General features: G+C 44.9%; 1 protein-coding gene across 3 annotated transcripts in view; it reads left to right on the forward strand.

Annotated features, from left to right (window-relative positions):
* LOC134340175 (1-phosphatidylinositol 4,5-bisphosphate phosphodiesterase delta-3-like) overlaps nt 1–20,853 on the forward strand; it is a 76,298-nt gene extending 55,445 nt beyond the window's left edge. For 2 of the 3 annotated variants that reach the window (XM_063037105.1, XM_063037107.1), the window contains 8 exons: nt 1,771–1,899; nt 2,833–2,977; nt 4,268–4,384; nt 5,440–5,618; nt 7,979–8,114; nt 16,686–16,835; nt 17,544–20,694; nt 20,838–20,853. In XM_063037105.1, coding sequence (XP_062893175.1) covers nt 1,771–1,899; nt 2,833–2,977; nt 4,268–4,384; nt 5,440–5,618; nt 7,979–8,114; nt 16,686–16,835; nt 17,544–17,632 — 945 coding nt within the window. In that variant the 3' untranslated portion in view covers nt 17,633–20,694; nt 20,838–20,853. The remainder of the gene's footprint in view (nt 1–1,770; nt 1,900–2,832; nt 2,978–4,267; nt 4,385–5,439; nt 5,619–7,978; nt 8,115–16,685; nt 16,836–17,543; nt 20,695–20,837) is intronic. The other variant, XM_063037106.1, reaches the window with a different exon arrangement.
* Nucleotides 20,854–23,707: the final 2,854 nt, after the last annotated feature.

Raw genomic sequence — 23,707 nt, forward strand, 5'->3', positions numbered from 1 at the left:
CTGTGCAGATATATATACTGTATATAAAATATTGAGAACATGAGATGTAGAGTACTTGAAAGTGATTCTGTAGGCTTTGGAATCAGTTCAGCGTTGAGGTGAGTGAAGTTATTCATGCTAGTTCAGGATCCTGATGGTTGGAGGGAATAATTGTTCCTGAACCTGGTGGTGTGGGACCTAAGGCTCCTGTATCTCCTACTGAAGGTAGCAGTGAGAAGGTATGGCCTGGATGGTGGGGCTCCTTGATGATGGATGCTGCTTTCCTGTGATGGCACTCCATGTAAATGTGCTCAATGGCGGGGAGACCTTTACGTGTGATGGACTGAGATGTGTCCACCACCTTGTGTAGCCTTTCTATTCCCGGGTATTGTTGTTTCCATGCCAGCTTGTGATGCAACCGGCTAGGATACTCTTCACCGTGCATCTATTCAAGTTTGTCCAAGTTTTAGCTGATATCGAGTGGAATGTTATTGTTTATTATGGGGGAAGTGGATATGAAGGTTGAGAGGTTGTGATTCAGTTGTATAAGGTACTAGATTTATAGTAATTTTAGGTCTTCATGTCTTTGCACTGTACTGCTGCAGTAAAACAATAAAAGCCGTGTCATAGAAGTCAGTGATAATAAACCTGAATCTGGTTTGAATTCATTAGTGAGCCCACGTCCAGAGTATTGCAGCTTCCTTACGTAAAGAAGGACGTCAATGTGTTGGAAGCAGTTCAGAGATTTATGACACTGGAATGAGTGAATTATTTTATGGGGGAATGTTGAGCAGGTGAAGCTTTTGCCCACAGAAGATTAGAAGAATGAGGGAGAAGTTGATGGAATCTTACACTCAGTGTCCACTTTATGAGATACACCTGCACATCTACAGGTTAATGCAAATATCTATTCAGCCAATCATGTGGCAGCAACTGTATGTATAAAAGCATGCAGACGTGGTCAAGAGGTTCAGTTGTTGTTCAGACCAAACAGCAGAATGGAGAAGAAATGTGATCTAAGTGACTTGACTTTGGAATGAATCTTGGTGCCAGACAGGGTGGTTTGAGTATCTCAGAAGCTGCTGATCTCCTGGGAATCTGATGCAGAACAGTCTCTAGAGTTTACAGAGAATGGTGTGAAAAACGAAGAGAATTCAGTGAACAGCAGTTCTTGTTAATGAGAGAGGTCAGAGGAGAATGGTCAGACTGGTTCAAGCTGACAGGAAGGTGACAGTAACTCAAATAACCCGATGTTACAATAGTGGTGTGCAGAAGAGTGTCTGTGAATATACAACACATCGAAGCTCAAAGTGGATGGGCTACAGCAGCCAAAGACCACAAACATTCACTCAGTGGCCACTTTATCAGGTACAGGGAGCGTACATGATCCTGAGTAGCTTTTCTGCAAAGCTTTGGAGAGGACCTGGAACTAGGGGTTATTGTTAAAAATGAGATCACTGTTCAGTCACTTAAGGCAGAAGTGAGACCATTTTTTTCTCAGTGTCACGTGTCTTTGGCAGTCCCTTCTTCAAAGGGCAGTAGAAGCAAAGTCTTTGACTACTATTTTTAAGTCAGAGGTAGACAGGCTTTTGAATAAGTGAGGGGGTGAAAGATTTCCAGAATATGGAGTTTGACCTCAACTTATTAAGTGCGGGAGCAGGCTGCTGGGGCTGAGTGCCCTGCACTTGCTGCTGGTTGGTACGTACCGAACCCCCGTCTGTAATCAGAGTTCTCCAGATTACGAAGCAGTGGTCACGCCGAGTCACAGTTCAGTGCTTGTTTCTTTGCAAGGAGCTCAAGCGGAAGATTCTAATAAAGGGGAAGAAACTGAGAATCCCTGGGCCCGCTGCGGTGCAGCAGGAGGAAGCAGGAGATGATTGTGAAGAAGAGAATGTGAAAAATGAAAAGAAGAACAAAAAGGTAAAGTGCAATACTTTGTGTGCAGAGGGTGGGAGAGAATGAGGAGGCCCTTGCATAGACAGGCAGATGATAATGTGTATGATGTTCTTCAGACACTGAGGCAGTCTGGTAGCGTAGTGGTTAGCAGAATACTTTACAGTACCAGTGACCAGGGTTCATTTCCTACCGCTGCCTGTAAGGAGTTTATACGTTCTCCCTGTGACCGTGTGGGTTTCCTCCGGGTGCTCCGGTTTCCTCCCACTGGCCAAAGACGTACCAGCTGGTGGGTTAATTGGTCATCGTAAATTGTCCCATGATAAGGCTAGGGTTAAATAGATAGATAGATAGATAGACATACTTTATTGATCCCGAGGGAAATTGGGTTTTGTTACAGCTGCACCAACCAAGAACAGAGTACAAACATAGCACAAACAACCACAAACAATCAAATAATAATATGTATACCCTGCCAGACGAAATTAAGTCCAGGACCAGCCCATTGGCCCAGGGTGTCCTCCAAGGGAGGAGCTGCCAAGTTTGATGGCCACAGGCAGGAATGACTTCCCATGACGCTCAGTGTTGCATCATGGGAGGATTGCTGAGCGGCACAGCTCAAAGTGCCACATTGTAGCTCAATAAATAAATAAAGTGTCTTTATACTAAAATGTCTTCCTAAAACAATAAGCATTCTCAACTACAGCACAACGGATAAATAAATTGGTGCCTGCAGCTTGGAGTGTACCAAAGGATTTGGTCCAAATGGTCCGTGTCAGTGTTTACATCCTCTCACACTGTTAGTGTATCCACCTCACAGTTATCCAGCTTCCTCTTAAATTCACCACACCACTCTGTGTCTTCTGAATTCCTTATTGTGTTGGCAAGACACTATCTTACAGATGGACTGTGAAAGTGCACCTCTTGCCGGGTTCAAGAGAAAATTCATTAATTTTGCAGAAACTCACAAAGGAGCTTTCGGATCTGGTGATTTATTGTCAGAGTACCCATTTCCAGAGCTTTGAGCAGACCTGGAGTAGGCAGGCTCCTCACGAGACATCCTCCTTCTCTGAAACCAAGGCCAAGAGGTTGATTGCTGAAAATGGTGAGTCTCACTTCCAAATGCCTTCCCCGATATGACTGTCACCGTCCATTGCTCACCCCTAGTTTGGAAAGAGGGGTTGATCTGTCTTCCATTGTGCTGCTAGCTCCTCTCACAGAGACTTAGTTGCATCGCTCTGGGTCTGGAGTCAGATGGAAACCAGACTGGACAAGAGCAACTGAGATTCCATTTTTGCCAAGAACGTAGAACAAAATTTTACTTTGAGCCCACAATCTGACATTCAGTGAACTAAGTATTCATTGTGTTTGAAATTTACAGTAGCTGGTGTCTCAGGGGATGTGCTGTCAAAGGAATTAATCGTTGGGCTTTGTGTAGGGCACAGGCTCCCAACCTTTTTTATGCTATGGACCAATACCATTAAGCAAGGGTTGGGAACCCCCGGCCTGCAGGATATGATTGAGGAGTGCTAACCACTACATCCAAATCCAGGGGCTGGCCTCGTTTTGCAAATGTCTATGCTGGGATTGCTTCTCTTATAACTGCAGCCACATTATGCAGACATCCCGCCTCTCCCGGAAGTTCTGGGAGTCTCCCGCATATTAATAGTGGCTCCCTGATGCCCGCACATTATATACAATGTCCCAGAAATCAATTTTTTTGAGAGCGAGCGAGAGAGAGAGAGAGCGGGCGCGAAAGAGACCACGAGAGCGCGAGAGAGAGAGAGACAGAGAGAGAGAGAGCAAAGAGAGCATGAGAGAGCGATAACGCGTGAGAGAGCGATAACACGTGAGAGAGACCACGAGAGAGAGAGAGAGAGAGAGAGAGAGAGAGAGAGAGAGCGCCATGGGAGAGTGTTCCAAAAAAAGCAAATATAAAACGTACGTCACCCCAGACTACACTAAAGTGTACCCCTGCCTAATAGGGGTCAAAATAATGACAGTGTTGCTCACTGCACTGTTTGCAACAGTGACTTTTCTATTGCCCATGGTGGGTTAAGTCTATAAAAGACATGTTGAGGTGAGTTTAACAGGTGTCATTCGTTCATTAGCAGAGCTAACGTTATTTAAACTAGCTGGCCAGCTGCTAAGGAGCTACTCTACTGCAGACATCCCACCTCTCCCAGAAGTCTCCCACAAATTGATGCTGCTACCTCCCTGAAATGAGTTTTTGCAGGGTGGGATGTCTGTATTATGTGACCTGCCCACCGTGCTCAGATGTTGTCCACTATGCAAACTATCTGGCAAAACCACTTCAAGCCTTAGCAGTGTCTGTCAGATATTATCATAATCATTCTCACACACTCCTCTGAAGGTCTTTTTCCTCTTTCCCTAGGGTTCAGTTTTGTTGCTCACAACACCTTGCAGCTTTCCAAGGTTTACCCACTGGGTTCCCGAGTCGATTCGTCCAACTTCAACCCTCAGGAGATGTGGAATGGCGGCTGTCAACTGGGTCAGACTTTCCTCTTCACCTGTGTATCCTATTCCTGGATATTGCTGATGGCCCTTCACTCAAAGAAGCCCTGTAGATCTGGAGATAATCGGTGCTACACAGTGAAATGAAACTTCAGGAAACGCTAGCTGATCAAATACCCCACAGGATGTCACTGCTCTGTGTTCCCACCACTTCCCAAGCAATCACATTCCAACAGGTCACCAGGGGTTTAATGTCAACCATATCAGCTTCTTACAATAACATCAAGTTATACAGCATTTAGACCCTTCCTGAGCTTTCTGAATGAAACTCATTGTCCCATTCTACAAACAACAAACAACAGGAATTCTACAGATGCTGGAAATTCAAGCAACACACATCAAAGTTACTGGTGAACGCAGCAGGCCAGGCAGCATCTCTAGGAAGAGGTACAGTCGACGTTTCAGACAAAGGGTCTCGGCCTGAAACGTCGACTGTACCTCTTCCTAGAGATGCTGCCTGGCCTGCTGCGTTCACCAGCAACTTTGATGTGTGTCCCATTCTACAGCTGGGTTTTCCCTTTGACAACGTTTTGGGTATGCTCATGGTTTAGCCATATCTATTCTCCATGAAGGGCAACGAGAGTTCTACCCAGGATCCATAGTTTATATGTACTGCCATCAACTTGCCTTGGTCGATAACCCTGTCTCCAAGGTGGAAGATTGGAGGTTTGAGTCCTGTTTCAGGACACCGGGCTGATAGATCAGTGGGTGTGCGTGCGTGCGCGGGCAGCACGTGAGTAGAGTGTGCAGGTGCTACACCAGAGCATAAGAGACTTTGGCCAAGTGCTGGTAAATGGAACCAGTGCATTGGGGTAGGGTTAATGATCAGCATGTATGTGGTTTGGGGGCTGAAAGGCCTGTTTCTATGCTGTATGCTTTTTAAACTGTTGACGAGGGTGCTTCATCCAGATTAACAACCAAGAGCAGAATTTATTATAAAATATAAGTAATGTCAAGCAAAACATGGCTAATTTTGTAAAGGATCCAATGAAAATTTGCTTATTTCATCTGACTGTTATTTATCCCCTGCAGTGGCCCTGAACTTCCAGAAAGCCGGAGTGGAGATGGATCTGAACAAAGGGAAGTTTCGACAGAACGGTCGGTCGGGTTACATCCTGAAGCCCAGTTTCATGAGGAACAGGAACATTCAGTTTGACCCTTCACGGCCCATGGAAGGGTCAGGCCTCGACAGGAAGCAACTGATCATCGATGTAAGCTGATTTCACTTGGTTTCCTTGTACCCAGAGCTCTAAGGGCTTCACAGGGCTCCTAATCCAAGATAAAACCAAATAGATCAGTTCCAATCCATCTTTTCAGTTCAAGAGTTAACCGTCTTTGCACCGTTAGGCTTAAGCTGCAGAAAGGGTGAGGGCAATGGATAGGTCAGAGGGAGCAACTCTGATCGGGTGATCGGTGAGGCCAGTTTTCCATGGTGAGGAGAGTGAGGGAGAGTGGTGGGAGGGAGGGGGAGGGAGAGTGGGGGCAGGGAAGAGAGAATGGGGAAGGGAGGAGAGAGTTGGGGGGAGAGAGGAGAGGGAGATCGGGGAGAAGAGAGTGGGAGGGAAGGAGAGAGGGGTGAAGGAGAGGGTGGTGGAAAGGAGAGTGGTAGAGGGATAGAGGCGGTAAGAGACAGAGTGGGGAGAGAGGAGGGAGAGGAAGAGAGGGATGGTGAAAGTAAAAACAAAAAATATGCAGAAGATGTTCTCCAAACTTAAGCTGGACTTCATTATAACACTGTAAGGGGACACAGACAGACAGATCACAGTAGGAGTAACACAGGCAACTTAACTCCCACCCCTCTCTTAAAGTTCAAAATTTCAAAGTTAATTTATTATCAATGTGTGACCATATGCAACTTTGAATTTCACTTTTTTGCAGTCATTCACAGGAATTAGGAAATACAATAGAAATACTCTGCAACTTCAAAGTGATTTTTAGTTCTTAATTCAAATTTCCAGCATCTGAGGATTTTGATTTTTGTTTATCCTTCCTTTGTGGCTGAATTAATTATTAACTTCAGCATATAAAATAAATTGGATGTTTACTCCAGTTTACAAAGCAAGGGACACTTCTGCCAATTGAATGGTTGATTCAGTTGGAGACAATTGGACTTTCACTACAGTATAATAGCAATGGAATTCCACCACAGCGTACTGATAAATAGGCTTTCACACAAGTACAGCACAATAATTAGACTGTTTGCTCCAAGTAAAACAGTGACTAGATTCTTCCCTCAGTGCCAAGTCCAACTGGTACATGTTATCTATGTTTTACACCTTTCATCTACAAGTCATAGTTGTCATAAACTCATTACCTCCCAGTGTCGCTTAGTCTTTTCTTAAACCTTCTTATATTTCACTGGCTGGAAAAAGAATTAGTTGCAATTGAATTTTAAATTCAAAGAGGGCAAAAATTATCCTTGAATTTAAATGGAATTGAATTTTGATACCAAAGCCTAGCGCACATTCGGTCATACACTACTCTAGTGCCTGGTTCTCTGGGCCTTGAGTCTAGTGTTGAGAGGGCCTTTGTGTCTAAGCCTGTCTCCAGGCACTGGGCACTATCTCGGGTGTTACATTTCAACTTGTCACTCAGGTGTGTTGTGGAAGGGATTGCCAAATGCATTGTAACTGGTGTCCTGATCTCAGCGTCTGCTCCTTTTAATGAGCTGGAGGCTGCCTCAGGTATTTCCAGCAATGAAACCATAAGTTCTGTTATTCTTACATGAAAATGGACTTCCAGGTTTCACTGTCACAGGGGCCAGATAATTGCCCTATCAGCTAGTAGAGATGCTGTCTCATAGTTCCAGTGACTTGGGTTGGATCCTGACCTTGGGAGCAGTCTGTGTGAAGTTTGCATGTTCTACCTCTGGCTTTTTCTTGGTAGGTGAGGGTAAGGGGCAGAATCTGTGGGGAATCGAAGGGAATTGTGGGGGGGGGGTGGAGAATAAAATGGGGTCAGCACAGGATTGGTGTAAATGGTCCTATCTCTTCCTCTCCCTTTGTCCCTGCCTCTCCTTCTGTCTCTGTCTGTCTCTCTCCCCTCTCCGTCTCCCTCCATCTCTCTATCTTTATCTCTGTTTCTCTCTCTAAATATGTAATGAGCTCTCCCTTCCTGTATGAGGTGCCAGAGAGTGTTGGGCTCTGAGGTTTTGGAGCATCTGAACTAGTTAATTGTTGTATATTGTTTAGAGTCATTAATTGTTTAGAATTCCTTGTGTTTTTTTGAGCGACTCGCTCTTTGTAATGTGGTCTCCTAGTGTCTTCTGTTTAAACTTGTTAGGTTTATTCTGATAGGCTCGGGGATTCCGTGTATTATTTAAGCGGATGCCCGATTAGCGCTAATAGTGGGGTCCTAGGTTGGAGAATTTTACTTCTTGTGGTGTCTCTTGGCTGAGCCACCGATGTTCTTTTGGAATTATCATGAATAAACTCTCATTGCCGTCTCTACATCACAGTCTGTCGTTCTTCAGCACTTGGGTTCCGACATTGCCAGCGCACATCGTGACACTTTTTATGTAAGCTCTGTGCTACATTACAGACCTACAAACTGATGTTCCTCTTGTCTTCAGGTTATTACAGCTCAGCAACTCCCTAAAGTGAATAAGGACAAAAAGAACTCCATCGTGGATCCTCTGGTGCGTGTGGAAGTGCATGGTGTGCCTGAAGATAATGCCACAAAGAGGACAAGGCACATTGAAAATAACGGTAGGATGATGATGTATAAAGTGAGATTAATGTAGGATTGGTGGTTGATGATTGCTGCAGACTCAGTGGGTTGAAGGACTGCATGGGTTTTCTTTTGGTGAGAGTTATACTGTCAGTGGTTTGTCTGAGAATTTCCAAATATTGGGGCTATTATTTTCAATCAACCTGTTATAGCAGCTGATTGGTCATACCTGTAGCTGTTAAGTTGAACTGGAACCTCATGGAGCTCTCTGTAACCTTTTGGATTGTGCAGGGCTGTTTCTCATTGTCTGGAAGGGGAGAAGAGGTTGACATGCCTCTCCTGTGCAGCAGGGCTGTCCTCTCCAAGCCTAATGCTTCTGCCCCTGAGTGTCCAAGGAGCCTGTGAGGTCCTGATCAGCAAACAAACACTTCCTATTTGCCCGTCATACCGGGATTTTCTGGTCTAGACCTGTCCACACAGTGAGAAGGCCACACTTGGTGTTAGAATGGTGTCGGTGTTCAGCTGAGAATAGCTTTGTTTTACAGAGTGGAAGATCCTGAGACCATGGGGCCTGACTAGAGTAGCCAAGTGATGTGTCCTCCAGGCTGCTGAACTAGTTGTGCCTCTGTCTGGGCTTGGAAGCCCTTGCCCCGTGGAGATGAGGAAAGGCCCTGTTTCTCTCCTATATGTAGGAACATAAGATATATAAAAAGGAGTAGACCATTCGGCCCCTCCTGCTACTCATGCTATTCAATAAGATTAAGGCTGATCTTCAACACAGCACCACCAACACCATATGTTATGCTTTGTAACTCCAGAAGCTAATTGAAGAAAAACACAGGAGCTGGGAGATGCGTATCTATTTAGTTTTTCTTTCACCACATATGATGTGGTGGCATAATGTGTATGCCATTCACATACTGTTATATATAACCCGTAATGAATTATGTAAACAAGGAAAGCTTAATCAAATGATATATTTACAAGATTACTCAAATAATACTGAAGTATTAAATACACAACACTCCTCCCTGATTGGCTATGAACTCCAACTCAGTATAGGATGTATCTCAACTCAAATATGTAATGTATAGCTCTCTAGTCATCTAGTCATACAGTATTCTATATAATACAACTACTATACAGGCATCCACAGCATAGTAAATTTTAAATTATCCCATTCAGGCCGAAAGATTTAATCGCTGTGGGGGATTTATTACTGCTGTGGGATAACGTCCTTCCTGATGGGGGGGTGGGTGGGGGGAGTAGTCACTCTGTTTGACAGGTGAGACTTGTGGCTGTGAAACAAAGGTTTCAAAGGTACAATTTAAAGTCAGAGAAATGTATACAATATACATCCTGAAATGCTTTTTCTTCACAAACATCCACGAAAACAGAGGAGTGCCCCAAAGAATGAATGACAGTTAAATGTTAGAACCTCAAAGTACCTCCCAGCTCCCCTCCCACACATAAGTGGCAGCCAGCATAACCCCTCTCCCCACCAGCAAAAAAAGCACTGACACCCGCCACTGAGCACTCAGGCGTGAGCAAAGCAACAGCAAAGACACAGACTTGCAGTTACCCCAAAGACTTTGTGCTTCACCCAGTATTTGACATCCCACAAGCTCTCTCTCCCTAATAAGGGAGAAGGAGGTGTCTCTGTTTTCTGGTTTTGGATCCTCCTCCATGCTGATTGTAGGACTTGACTCTGGGTCTACAGGAAGTGGTTCTGACAGCTCTGGACACCTCTCTTCTCTAACAATTGACTCTGCTCTCCTCAACTGATCAATACGTCATCTCCAGATGACATCAGATGCAATCTCCGCTGTGTAGGAGAGTGGTCCAGCTCTGTCCTCAATCTTTCCAAGTACCCACATTTGATCACCTCTGTAGTCCCTCGCCAGGACTGCTTGTCCAGGAGTGAAACATCCAACCTCCTTGTTTGAGGAGCCCTCAATTTCTCTCCACTGTTTGTCTTGCACACTCCTTCTAAGTTTGGGTTTGAGGAGATCTGAGTGTGAGCACAAGAGATGACCCAGGAACATTATCACTGGTGAGCTGTTGGTCGTGGAGTGTGCTGCATTGCAATATGCAAGGAGGAAATTGGTGAGCTTCTGATTCAGTGTCAGTGTTGTGTGTTCTGCTGACATGGCTGGCAGTGCATTCTTTAGACTTTGGACAAACCTTTCTATCGATCCATTTGTAGCTGGGTGGTACAGTGCAGACATAATACGTCTTATTCCATTCATTTTCAGGAATGACTGAAACTGTTCAGCAACAAGCTGTGGCCCATTGTCACTGACTAGGTGAATCGGGTTTAATATCACCGGCATATGTCATGAAATTTGTTAAGAAGCTTCTCAACACATTAACAGTGTGCAAGTTTATTGAGAACACTTCTGGCCACCTTGTAGCTGCATCCACTACTACCAAGAAATTTGTGCCCATTTTAATGGTCTGGCAAAATCCACATGAATCCTCTGCCAGAGTAATGCAGGCCATTCCCAGAGATGAAGAGGCGCTGCTCTTGCCATCTTTGGGATGTGTTGGCATCCTGAACAGTGCACAGCAAGCTGCCCAATATGCTGGTCTATCCCAGGCCACCAAACAAAGCTTCAAGCCAACACTTTCATTTTGACCACTCCTAGATGACCAGCATAAAGCTCCTCCAACCCTTTACCTCTGAGCTTGGATGGTACAAGAATTCTCAATCCCCACATAAGGCAACCTCCGTCAAGGGGAAGTTCATCCCAGTGTTGGCATAAACAGGGCAACTGGGACCTGAGACAGTGTGGGGTCTTTTCTAGTTTCCCTTTGGATCATCTGTGCTGTAATAGGGGAATTAAAGGTTATGGGGAAAAGGCAGATAGGTGCAGATGAGTCCATGGCCAGATCAGACATGATCTTATTGAATGGCGGAGCAGACTCGACTGGCCAGATGGCCGACTCCTGCTCCTATTTCTGACGTTCTTTCAATTTGCATTAGGGAGAGTACATCAAGAGGAGTGTCCTCTTTTGAAATATTCTTCAGATATTTCCTTTTCCAAGGGGAAATGGGACACCCATCAGCATTTCTATGATTAGTTGTCCTCTTGAATTTGACTTGTAATTGTGTCCTCCAAGAAAAAGAGGCCATCCCTGTATTTGTGTTGCTGCTGTTTGTGGAACTCCCTTCTGTGGATTGAAAATGGACACTAGTGGTTGATGATCAGTTGTGAGGATAGACTCTCTCCCATGCAAGTACTGATTGAAACTTTTACCTCCAAACCAGACTCAAGGCCTCTCTGTCTATCTGTACATAATTTTTCTCTGCAGCAGTAAGGGAACGTGATGGGACGTTCACTTCCATCACTCATAACATCTGACATGACTGACTGCACCTACACCCTGGGGTGAGGTGTCACAGGTAAGCTTCAGTGGGCGATGTGTGAGTACAGTGTCTGACATCACCACTTCTTTCATCTTTTGGAAAGGCACCTCACACTGCTTTGTCCATTGCTATTTCTTGCCAATCTGTAATAATGAGTTCAAGAGATGGAGCACAGTAGCTAGGTTTGACAGGAAATTGCTATAGTAATTGACAAATCCTAAAAAGGATTGCAACTGTGATGTGTACTTTGGCCTTGGGGCATCCACCACTGCTTGAGTTTTCTCAACACACTTGTGTAATTCTTGTGCGTCAATGGTGTGACCACAGTATGTGATGATTCTTTTAAAGAATTCAGACTTTTTGCATCATGCTCTGAGCCCATTTTCTTCTAATCACTTTAATACTATGTTGAGATTTTGGAGATGTTTCTAATCATCCTTGCCCATAACAATGATGTCACCCAGGTAACACTGAGCTCCTGGCAGCCTTGCAGCACTTGGTACATAACTCTCTGCCGATGCTACTCCGAAAATAAGCCTATTATAGTGATAAAGCCTTTTGTGAGTGTTTCTGGTGAGAAACACTTTGAACTCTTCTTCCATCTCCTTCTGTAGGCAGGCCTCAGCTAAGTCCACTTTGCTGAAGTGATTCCCTCCAGAAAGGTTTGCAAAGATATCCTCTATCCTGGGCAGAGGGTATTGGTCTACTTTTAGTACTGGGTTGATGGTGATCTTGGTCACCACCGATCCTGACAGAACCATTCTTCTTGGCTACTGGGACCACTGGTGTTGCCCATGGGCTCCACTCAACCTTGGAAAGAATTTCCTCAGCCTCCATGTGATCTAGATCACTGGCTACTTTATCATGGATGGTGTAAGGAACTGGACAGGCTTTGTAAAACTTGGGTGTGGCGTTTTCATTTAACACTGTTTTACCCTTAACATGTTTGAGTTTTCCAATACCATCCTTGAACATTGCTGTGACATCATCCAATATCTTTCTTAATTCACTTTAAGTTGACTCTGTTACAGGGGATGTGACATGCAAATGGTGGATGGATCACCAATCAAGATGTACTTGTCTCAGTCAATCTCGAACCCACAATACTGATCCTCTTGCTTTTACCACGTACAATCCCAATGTGGCTTGTTGATTGTTGTGTTTCACTGTTACAAATGTCATTCCCACAGGAGTTGTGTTTTCTCCAGCAAAAGTTCTTAGCTGGATATCTGCAGGCTTCAGTTCAGTATGTTTGAAATACCATTCAAATTCATCTTGTGGAATGACTGAAACAGCTGAGACAGCATTCAGTTCCATTCTAATTAATTTGCCATTCAGTTCTGTTTTACTTGTCTGTTGTTAGTTTTCACAATGTAAATCTTAAGGCTACTCAGTCCTGTGTCACTCTTGTCATTATCAGATTTTTCATCAACAGCAACTTGAAACTGCAACTTGATATTTTATCTTTTTTCTTTTCCCTGTGCAGTCCATTTATTTTCGTCTGCCCAACATGCTCTTTGTAAGTGTCCTCCTTTGTTGCATTTTCTGTAAATATTGACTTTAAATCTGCATTGGTCTGGTGTATGTGAGCCACAACGGTAATGCAATTTTTTTCAGCCAGACAGGTTTCTGGTAAGATGTTACAATTTTGTTCGCACTCACTTCCATTTCCGACTGCAACTCAATTCTGCCTGTCTGCTGTTTCCAATGATATAGGAATTTCAACAGTTCTTTTAAATGTGAGTTGAGCTTCCATTAGGAACAATTTCTGAATGCTTTCTGGTAAGCACCACAAACTAAACGATCTTGCATTGCATCATTAAGCTCATCACTGAACTGACAATGCTCAGACAATCTCTTCAATTCAGCCACATACGCTGAAATGGACTCCCCTTCCTTTTGATTCCACTTATGAAACCTAAAGCGTTCTACAATCAACAATGATTTTGGTTCTAAATGTTCGCTTTATGTTATCACGATATCAGCAAAGGTCATCTTGGCTGGTTTGGTTGGAGCAGTTAAACCTATAAGCAAACACAAAATTCTCTGCAGATGCTGGGGTCAAAGCAACACTCACAACACGCTGGAGGAACTCAGCAGGTCGGGCAGCATCCGTGGAAACGATCAGTCAACATTTCCTGATGAAGGGTTCCAGCCCGAAACGTTGACTGATCATTTCCACAGATGCTGCCCGACCTGCTGAGTTCCTCCAGCGTGTTGTGAGTGTTGCTTAAACCTATAAGTAAACTGTATGCTTTTCTACCTAATGCACTCAGCAAAATTGACACTCACTTCCTATTGGATATTTCATTTGTTTCAGAACACTGCTCAATTTGTTCAGTATTTAACATTCAGTTATCTATTGTGCAATCAAATGCATCTATCTTTCTGATGTAACCAGACATTAATGCTTTTTAAAAAAATTATTGTTATTATCAGCTGGTACTCAGTGTTTATAAACCCACAAATTTCATCCGTTTTCTGCTTTTTTTTAAACTTGAGCGTGTCTCTCTCCCCTTCCAAAGAAAAAACATGCTGTCCTTCAACAGGTAGGTAGTCGTCTCGGATTCATTTTTAAATTTCTTTGTCACCACTGTTATGTTTTGTAACTCTAGAAACTAATTGAAAGAAAAACATGGGAGCCAGGAGATGCATGTCCACTTAGTTTCTTTTTTAGTGTGGTGTGCACATATGTCCGTGGTGGTGTATTGACTGTGTACTTTGTACATATAACCATAATGAATTATGTAAACAAAGAATGCTTAATCAAACAATATAATGGTGGTAGAGGCAGGTATATTAGGGATATTTAACAAACTCTTAGATAGGCACATGGATGATAGAAAATGGAGGGCTATGTAGGAGGGAAAGCTTAGATTAAACTTCAAGTAGAAACATAGAAACATAGAAACATAGAAAATAGGTGCAGGAGTAGGCCATTCGGCCCTTCGAGCCTGCACCGCCATTTATTATGATCATGGCTGATCATCCAACTCAGAACCCAGCCTTCCCTCCATACCCCCTGACCCCTGTAGCCACAAGGGCCATATCTAACTTCCTTTTAAACATAGCTAATGAACTGGCCTCAACAGTTTGCTGTGGCAGAGAATTCCACAGATTCACCACTCTCTGTGTGAAGAAGTTTTTCCTAACCTCGGTCCTAAAAGGCTTCCCCTCTATCCTCAAACTGTGACCCCTCGTTCTAGACCTCCCCAACATCGGGAACAATCTTCCCGCATCTAGCCTGTCCAATCCCTTTAGGATCTTATACGTTTCAATCAGATCCCCCCTCAATCTTCTAAATTCCAACGAGTACAAGCCCAGTTCATCCAGTCTTTCTTCATATGAAAGACCTGCCATCCCAGGAATCAATCTGGTGAACCTTCTTTGTACTCCCTCTATGGCAAAGATGTCTTTCCTCAGATTAGGGGACCAAAACTGCACACAATACTCCAGGTGTGGTCTCACCAAGGCCTTGTACAACTGCAGTAGTACCTCCCTGCTCCTGTACTCGAATCCTCTCGCTATAAATGCCAGCATACCGTTTGCCTTTTTCACCGCCTGCTGTACCTGCATGCCCACTTTCAATGACTGGTGTATAATGACACCCAGGTCTCGTTGCACCTCCCCTTTTCCTAATCGGCCACCATTCAGATAATAATCTGTTTTCCTATTTTTGCCACCAAAGTGGATAACTTCACATTTATCCACATTAAATTGCATCTGCCATGAGTTTGCCCACTCACCCAACCTATCCAAGTCACCCTGCATCCTCTTAGCATCCTCCTCACTGCTAACACTGCCACCCAGCTTTGTGTCATCCGCAAACTTGGAGATGCTGCATTTAATTCCCTCATCCAAGTCATTAATATATATTGTAAACAACTGGGGTCCCAGCACTGAGCCTTGCGGTACCCCACTAGTCACCGCCTGCCATTCTGAAAGGTCCCATTTATTCCCACTCTTTGCTTCCTGTCTGCTAACCAATTCTCCACCCACACCAATACCTTACCCCCAATACCGTGTGCTTTAAGTTTGCACACTAATCTCCTGTGTGGGACCTTGTCAAAAGCCTTTTGAAAATCCAAATATACCACATCCACTGGTTCTCCCCTATCCACTCTACTAGTTACATCCTCAAAAAATTCTATGAGATTCGTCAGACATGATTTTCCTTTCACAAATCCATGCTGACTTTGTCCGATCATTTCACCGCTTTCCAAATGTGCTGTTATCACATCCTTGATAACTGACTCCAGCAGTTTCCCCACCACCGACGTTAGGCTAACCGGCCTATAATTCCCCGGTTTCTCTCTCCCTCCTTTTTTAAAAAGTGGGGTTACATTAGCCACCCTCCAATCCTCAGGAACTAGTCCAGAATCTAACGAGTTTTGAAAAATTATCACTAATGCATCCACTATTTCTTGGGCCACTTCCTTAAGCACTCTGGGATGCAGACCATCTGGCCCTGGGGATTTATCTGCCTTCAATCCCTTCAATTTACCTAACACCACTTCCCTACTAACATGTATTTCGCTCAGTTCCTCCATCTCACTGGACCCTCTGTCCCTTACTATTTCTGGAAGATTATTTATGTCCTCCTTAGTGAAGACAGAACCAAAGTAATTATTCAATTGGTCTGCCATGTCCTTGCTCCCCATAATCAAGTAGGTTAAAAGGTCAGCACAACATTGTGGGCCGAAGGGCCTGCACTATGCTGTAATGTTTTCTGTTCTGTTTTCCCTCTGGAGTACTTTCACCAGTCTGAATCTTCGGCCTCCTCTGGGTGTTTGACCCTGATCCTGGGCACCTCATGAAGGGAAGCATCATCCCTGATCTCCCTGCAAAATCCTGTCTTTCAGTGAGCTCAGCCCCTCATTCTCCTAGAGCTCCTTCACATGACAACAGAAGGGAAGTTTGAACCACTGTTCCTGGTATTTAGCGATATAGTGAGGAAAAGGCCTTTCCAGTTCTTCGAGCCACACCACCCAGCAATCCCTGTCAAACCCAAGCTGAATCATTAGATGATTTGCATTAACCAATTAACCTACCAACCGGTACTGTGAAAGGATACTGGAGTACCTGGAGGAAACCCACACACAGATATGTACAAACTCCTTACAGGTAACATTGGAAATGAACTCAAGATGTTGCCCAAGCTGCAATATGAAATTTGATGTGGTTCATTTACCTGCAACTGGAACAGTAAACAGTCTCCGTGTCCTTTGTGGCATTGCAGGTTTTAACCCGGTGTGGAGTGAAACGCTCCGGTTTACAATCAACGTTCCCGAGTTGGCGTTGATCCGATTCCTGGTTGAGGATTACGACTCGTCGTCGAGCAATGACTTCATTGGGCAGTTCACGCTCCCGTTCACCAGCATGAAAGAAGGTAAGCAGTGGTCCACTGTTCCTGCAGACACTGACACACCCACTCTCCCCACCCTTGAACCCCAATCCCCACCCTAGCCCTCGACCACTCCCCCACCCTTGAACCCCAATCCCCACCCTAGCCCTCGACCCTCAACTCCAAATCCCCACTCTCGCCCTTGAGCCTCAACTCCAAATCCCCCCTCTCCTTCAACCCCCAATCCCCACCCTCACCCAGTCCCCCACCTTCACCCCAATCCCCACCTGTTTGCCCTTCCCACTCCCCACCCACACCTCACAGAACCACACCCTGACCCTCACCCCTACCCTGTGCTCACCATCACACACACACTTGCCATGCTCACCCCCACCTTCACCCACTCTCCACCCTCACCTCAGTACCGCACACTGACACACTCACTTGCCACACTCGCTCTCCTCAAAGCCCCCCTCCCCCCATCTCCAACTTCACCCTCACTTTGACTCAACTACCCCGCCACTGCCACCCTCACCCAGCCAGGCTCCTGGTCCCAGCTGCAGAAGGAAACGATCCTGCCCCGGTTCCTTCTTGATCACCCGTTAATTTCTCCTGGGGGGGTGGAATTCAGGTCAGATCACAGCTGTGGGGCATGTGTAGCTGAGGGAGGGTGCATACTGAGAGTTGGTACCTTTCCACTGTCCCGTCACCTTTGGCCATGGCCCAGTTAACGTGTTTGGTTTGTCACTGCAGGTTACCGCCACATCCACCTGCTGGCCAGGGACTCGGTGCCCCTCTCCCCTGCCACTCTCTTTGTCCGAGTCAAGATTAAGAGTGCGTAGTGTGGAACAAGCTGACAACTGGACTGAAGGAACTGATTCAGTTCTCCCAGGAGCTGGGCAACTAGAATCAAAATGATGGGACCTTCCAACAATGTATATACAGAGATAGAGTCGGTTATCGTAACAGTCACACAGGTAGTGGCTTTAAACTGGAGCTGCATTGTTAGGTCGCAGCAGCAAGTGGGCCTTGTTCTGTTTGCATGGGTGGTTGGACTTTGAAAGCTCTCCCATGTCTGGGATGCACTGGCTGGAGGTGCATCAGCAATGCCTAGCATCGTGTCGCATTTCCCAAAGTTAAAGACAACCTTGCCCATTTCTGGGTCTTCCAGGTCTCTCCAGGAGTTTGATCAGATCCTCCCTCTGTGAGTCTGTTGCAGAGGTCCCGTATCAGGTGCCAGGTGTGGCCACTGGCAGTACTCCCTGGGGTACCACCACTCTCACCTTCAGCCAGTAGGATTGCCCTGACCAACCGATGCCCCCCTTGCCCCTCATTTTCCTCTGGGGCCTGGTCATGTCGTTGAATTGGGCCTAACTCGCAAACCCTCTCTATCAGGGACCCTCACTTCACCTTCAGCTAAAAGCTGCTTATCTCCAGACAGCTGAGCAGCCTGTCCCCACCCTGCCTCCCCTCATCCCACAAACTACCCCCCACCCCATCCCACATGCTGTCCCTCACTCTGTCCCCTATACTGCCCCACTGTCAACACAGGGGAACAATTTTCCTCGGGAGATTTTGGAGTCAGGGACATTTGCCAAGGTGGGACTCAGTTTGATGTGGGGTGGAAGAGCAAGAATTCTCAGCGAGGACCCCTTCTAATCCTAAAGGTCAAGGTGAAGGCTTCAAAGCTTTTGTCAAATACATCAACTCCAACGTGTTGTGTAAGGCTCTGACCCCAGTGTAGACTCGCTGCTCCCAATGTGTGGACCTCCTTGTTGGCCCATCTCCTACCATGTTGTCTTTTGAGGAGCCTGCTTCGATAATGTATCCAAGAACATTCCTCTTTTGCCTTCTCCTGCCAAAGCTTTCCATTACCTCCTTAACATTATTTTGGATCAGGGTTTGGTCACCTTCCCCCATGAATCAGGATTCACAAAGCATCTATCTCCTGGAAACTTATCAATTCCCTTCTCCCCTCTAATCCAAAATATTATCTCCCTGGTGAAAAGTTTGCTTAACTTTCTTTCTCCCTCCAAATTCCCCACTGTTATTCCTCATCTTCTAAGATATAAATGGTAGAGTTCTTAATTCACTTCATAAAATGTAAGAATACCAGACCTAGACCTCTGGCATTTCCTCAGAGAACCAAGTTTATTTTCCCAAAGGCTTTCCTTATAATGGAAACACGTGATAATGGATTAAACTTCATTGGCAGCGATGTACCTCCTCAAATGGCAAGGACCATCCTCCTGAGATGGAGTGCTCAGACTTTGAACATCCTCTGCTTAAGGGAACCACAGTCTCATTGATTTCAAGATACCAAGTGAACACCCATCCCTCTTCTCCCAGCCGACCTTCACCTGGTTGCAATAACTGGAAAGCAACCAGAATGATATCAGATGGAGTGATAGCAGGCCTGGTAATAATGATTTAGCTTTAATTTGCTTGAATATGGAAACTTTACAGCTGATTTAATGGTGGTGTTTAATATGAGTAAGAGATTTGACATGTAGGCACAGCACAGAGAGAGGCCATTCAATCTATTAAGATCATGCAAGCTACTTGTAAGAACAATGTAGTCAGTCCCTTTCCCCAGCTCTTCTTTTCCAGAGTCTTGCAAATGCCTTTGAGAACATTTCTAATTGCTTTTGAAAAGCTATGCTTATATCTCTTTCAGTCACCCTCCCAGGGTGTTCACGTCAGATCATGACCACTCACTGGATAGAAATATTTTCCTCAGTTCACCCTTGGTTCTTTTCCCAGTCACCTGGGGAAACTATTTCCTTTGCAATTTACACAAAGTGCTGCAGGAACATAGTCAATCTGGCAGCATTCATGGGGGAAGTGAACAGTTGACCATTCGGGCAGAAACCCTTCCAGGACTAGGAACTATTTCCTTTTGTGGACAGTTTAGATATGAGAGACATGGGACAGGAGCTGAGACATTTGGGAGTGATGTAAGGGAAAGCCCTCTTTGCCTAAAATATATACACCCTCTTCCCAAAGTTCTTACGGCTGGGAGTCAATTGAAAATACTAAAACCATAATTGGCAGCTGTTCTTAGAAGCGGCTTATGAAGGAATTTGAAGGAAAGTTGGGGCTGGTGATGATCTTCTCTTGTTCTCCTGGATAGCCTCAGGAGCAGAACATGACAGACATGGTAGAAAGCTGGGGTTTGTTTTTGCAGGAGAGTTGCCTGGTAGTTTGGATGAGTCAACAAAGCTGAGCTAAGCTGTCAGTCAATGGCCAAAGGAGCAGATATTAGAGAATGTGGCAGGAATTTGTGCTCTTGGAGCTGGGGATGTGGTAAATGGTCCTGTTTCAGCAACCCTTGACTGGAAAGTGTGGTGAAGGGAGGACAGGACACTCCATCAGCAAGAGTCAGATATCCAAAGGCATTGAAGAGGATGGTCACTGTGGATTTGTACATAACAGGAAGACACATGCGAGGTGCGGTTGAAGAAGTGAATGTTGAGGAAATTATGAAAAACTTTGATTAAAACAAGACACTATTAATGTAAATAATACAAGCAGAGTTAGACTGTGTGACAGTCTGGTATGCAATACTGTTTATAAAATAAATTATCATTAACCAAACCTTTGGTTTGTTAGTACTTGATGCTTGTCAACTATGTTGAGTTGCAAAGAGCTTTACACAAATCGAATTATTGCAGTTAAGGGGTTGACTGCAGCAGGTATGAGGTGGGTAGAGATGTGGGCTGTGACCAAAGGATGCATTGTTGATAATGTGCAGTTTAAGGAGCTTCTCATCTACATCCTTCACCTCTAGTATTGAAGATCTTCATCTGAACCAAAGAAGAAGCAGACAGATGGACTGCAGTCCTCACTACACCAAACGTACACTGCACCAATTCTCACGTTACTGTGCTGGATGGATTATTTTGTTGTGCTGGTCTACTTTTTTAAAAAAGGTGAAAAGTCATCAGAACCTTTCTGATGCAGAGTCTGAGGCAGCTTGATTCTATTCTGCCTGACGGGCTGACTCCTGTTGTACGCGATACAGAGGGCGAGTGCAGAGCACACCAGGAGGCCAAACTGCAGGATATTCAACTGAACTTTATTGATAACACCGCTCATACAATATGTGAACTCCTCCCATGTGGGAGCAGCTAACCGAGTGGTATAGGAGTAACCCATTAACCACCGCAACAACTCCCAGCAGTTCCTGTGGCTTCGTATTCAGATTTCCAGAATTAGTTTATTTTGTTTCCCTGTTTCTATCCCAGTGTCTCTGTAGTTGCTGATAACTCATTTGGCTCTGGAGACCACGACTGGTTCTTCAGGCATAAAACAAGCACACACACACACACACGTGCGGGACTATACCAGATCCATTTATTATCCACAGTAATGGCATAAAATATGTTTGTACATGGACTATTAGGATTAGAAATGGTCACACACACACCAAAACTATTCAGTTTTCCTCATCCCCACTTCAGAATGGATGTCATCCCAATTCCAGTCCTTGCGCTGCAATGCACAGATGATGCCCTCATGCACTTTCAGAGACCCGGTTTAAAGTTATTAATTTATTCATCGAAGGATATGAAGTGACAAATGTTGCATTCAATCTCCTCAGCTCAATGGTAGCATACCCCCTCTTTAAAACACTGCTCTCCAGCAACAAAGCCTAGTGAAGGGGGACTGCTAGCCATATCTGGGAAGCTGTCCCCAGCTAAGGCAGACGTCAGGCGTGAAGTTCATTATTGCCTTAGAGGTGCCAGTAGTGAGTGTCTTTGCCTGTCTGAAGAAAAGGGTGTTCAGAGATCAAATCTTCAAACTTGGTACAAAACTCAGGGTCCACCAGGTAGCAATGATCCTTTTTTCCTGCACATTTCTGAAACCTAGAACTGCCTAGAGCAGAAACGTCAAGATACAGTCAATGCTCGCTATTGCAAAGTTCTCCAAGTTCAGTGGCAGTATAAGTGAACAGATATTGGTGTCCTCTCCCAACTTTCCATCTCCAGCACTGAGATGGAAATTACACACCTGATTACAAACAGTGATCTTCGCTGGGCAGGCCAAATCTGACACCAGACTTCTGAGACAGACAGTCTACTTCTAGCTCCATGACAGCAGGGGACTGAAAAAGTGATTGAAGGATATGCTCAAAGTTTCTTTGAAGAAGCATAACATTCCCACATTAATCTGTGGGCATCCCTGGTCTGTGGTATTAAAATGGGAGAAGGAGCATCCAGTACAGCAATAAGAGCATATTGGAAGTTCAGAAACCTAGAGTGAAGAGTGGGAGGAGTACCTGTGGCAGAATCCGTGGCTGCCACTTAAAGTCTTGTCAGCCACTTCAGAACGTATAGCCAGAGTATAATCAGAATCAGGTTTATTATCACCGGCATGTGACGTGAAATTCGTTAACTTAGCAGCAGCAGTTCAATGCAATACGTAATATAGAAGAAAAATAAATAAATAAATAAATAAATAAATAAGTAAATCAATTATATATGTATATTGAATAGATTAAAAATTGTGCAAAAAACGGAAATACTGTATATTAAAAAAAAGTGAGGTAGTGTCCAAAGCTTCAATGTCCGTTTAGGAATCAGATAACAAAGCAGAAGAAGCTGTTCCTGAATGGCTGAGTGTGTGCCTTCAGGCTTCTGTACCTCCTACCTGATGGTAACAGTGAGAAAAGGGCATGTCCTGAGTGCTGGAGATCCTTAATAATGGACGCTGCCTTTCTGAGACACCGCTCCTTGAAGACGTCCTGGGTACTTTGTAGGCTAGTGCCCAAGATGGAGCTGACTAGATTTACAGCCCTTTGCAGCTTCTTTCGGTCCTGTGCAGTAGCCCCTCCATACCAGACAGTGATGTAGCCTGTCAGAATGCTCTCCACAGTACATCCATAGAAGTTTTTGAGTGTATTGATTGAAATGCCAAATCTATTCAAACTCTGAATAAAGTATAGTCACTGTCTTGTCTTCTTCATAACTGCATTGACATGTGGGGACCAGGTTAGATCCTCAGAGATCTTGACAGCCAGAAACTTGAAGCTGCTCACTCTCTGCACTTCTGATCCCTCTATGAGGATTGGTATGTGTTCCTTTGTCTTACCCTTCCTGAAGTCCACAATCAGCTCTTTTGTCTTACTGACGTTGAGTGCTAGGTTGTTGCTGTGGCACCACTCCACTAGTTGGCATATCTCACTCCTGTACGCCCTCTCGTCACATTCACCTTTAACTTGACAGATAGCCTGAGCAGATGGATGGCGAGCAGAGGCACCGAATGTGTGACACCCGCCAGTGTGGCAGAAGTTCTGCAGATGCCCTGTGGTGCACCTGAGCCATTAATAATTATTCACCTTCGGGTGCATGAGACTGTCAAGTAAAATTTGTAGGTAATAAAGCAGTGGGATGCTTGTGTGGCCTGCAGCCAAGTTATTGGCAGTCAAACAAATAGTTATCGAGAGGTCAGCAGTGGAAAGGGTGAGCAGCTTCAAGTTCCTGGGTGTCAACATCTCAGTGGACCTATCCTGGGACCGACACATTGATACAATCATGAAGAAAACATGCCAGCAGCTACACTTCATAAGGGACTCGTGGAGCTTTGGTATATTACCAAAGACTCTGGCAAATTTCTACAGATGTACTGTGGAGAGCATTCTGATTTGGTTGCATCACTGCCTGGTATGGAACAGGACTGTAAAAGGCTGCAGAGACTTGGAGATTCTACCAGTTCTATCACAGGTACAACCCTCCCCACCATGGAGGATATCTTAGAGAGGAGGTGCCTCAAGAAGGTGGCATCCATTATTAAGGACCCTCACTATCCAGGACATGCTGTCTTCTCAATATTTAAACTTAGTTGAATTAACCTACCAACTGGTACATCTTTGGACTGTGGGAGGAAACTGGAGCACCCGGAGGAAACCCATGCAG

Source organism: Mobula hypostoma, chromosome X1 (genome assembly GCF_963921235.1).
Source record: "Mobula hypostoma chromosome X1, sMobHyp1.1, whole genome shotgun sequence".
NCBI classification, from domain to species: domain Eukaryota; kingdom Metazoa; phylum Chordata; class Chondrichthyes; order Myliobatiformes; family Myliobatidae; genus Mobula; species Mobula hypostoma.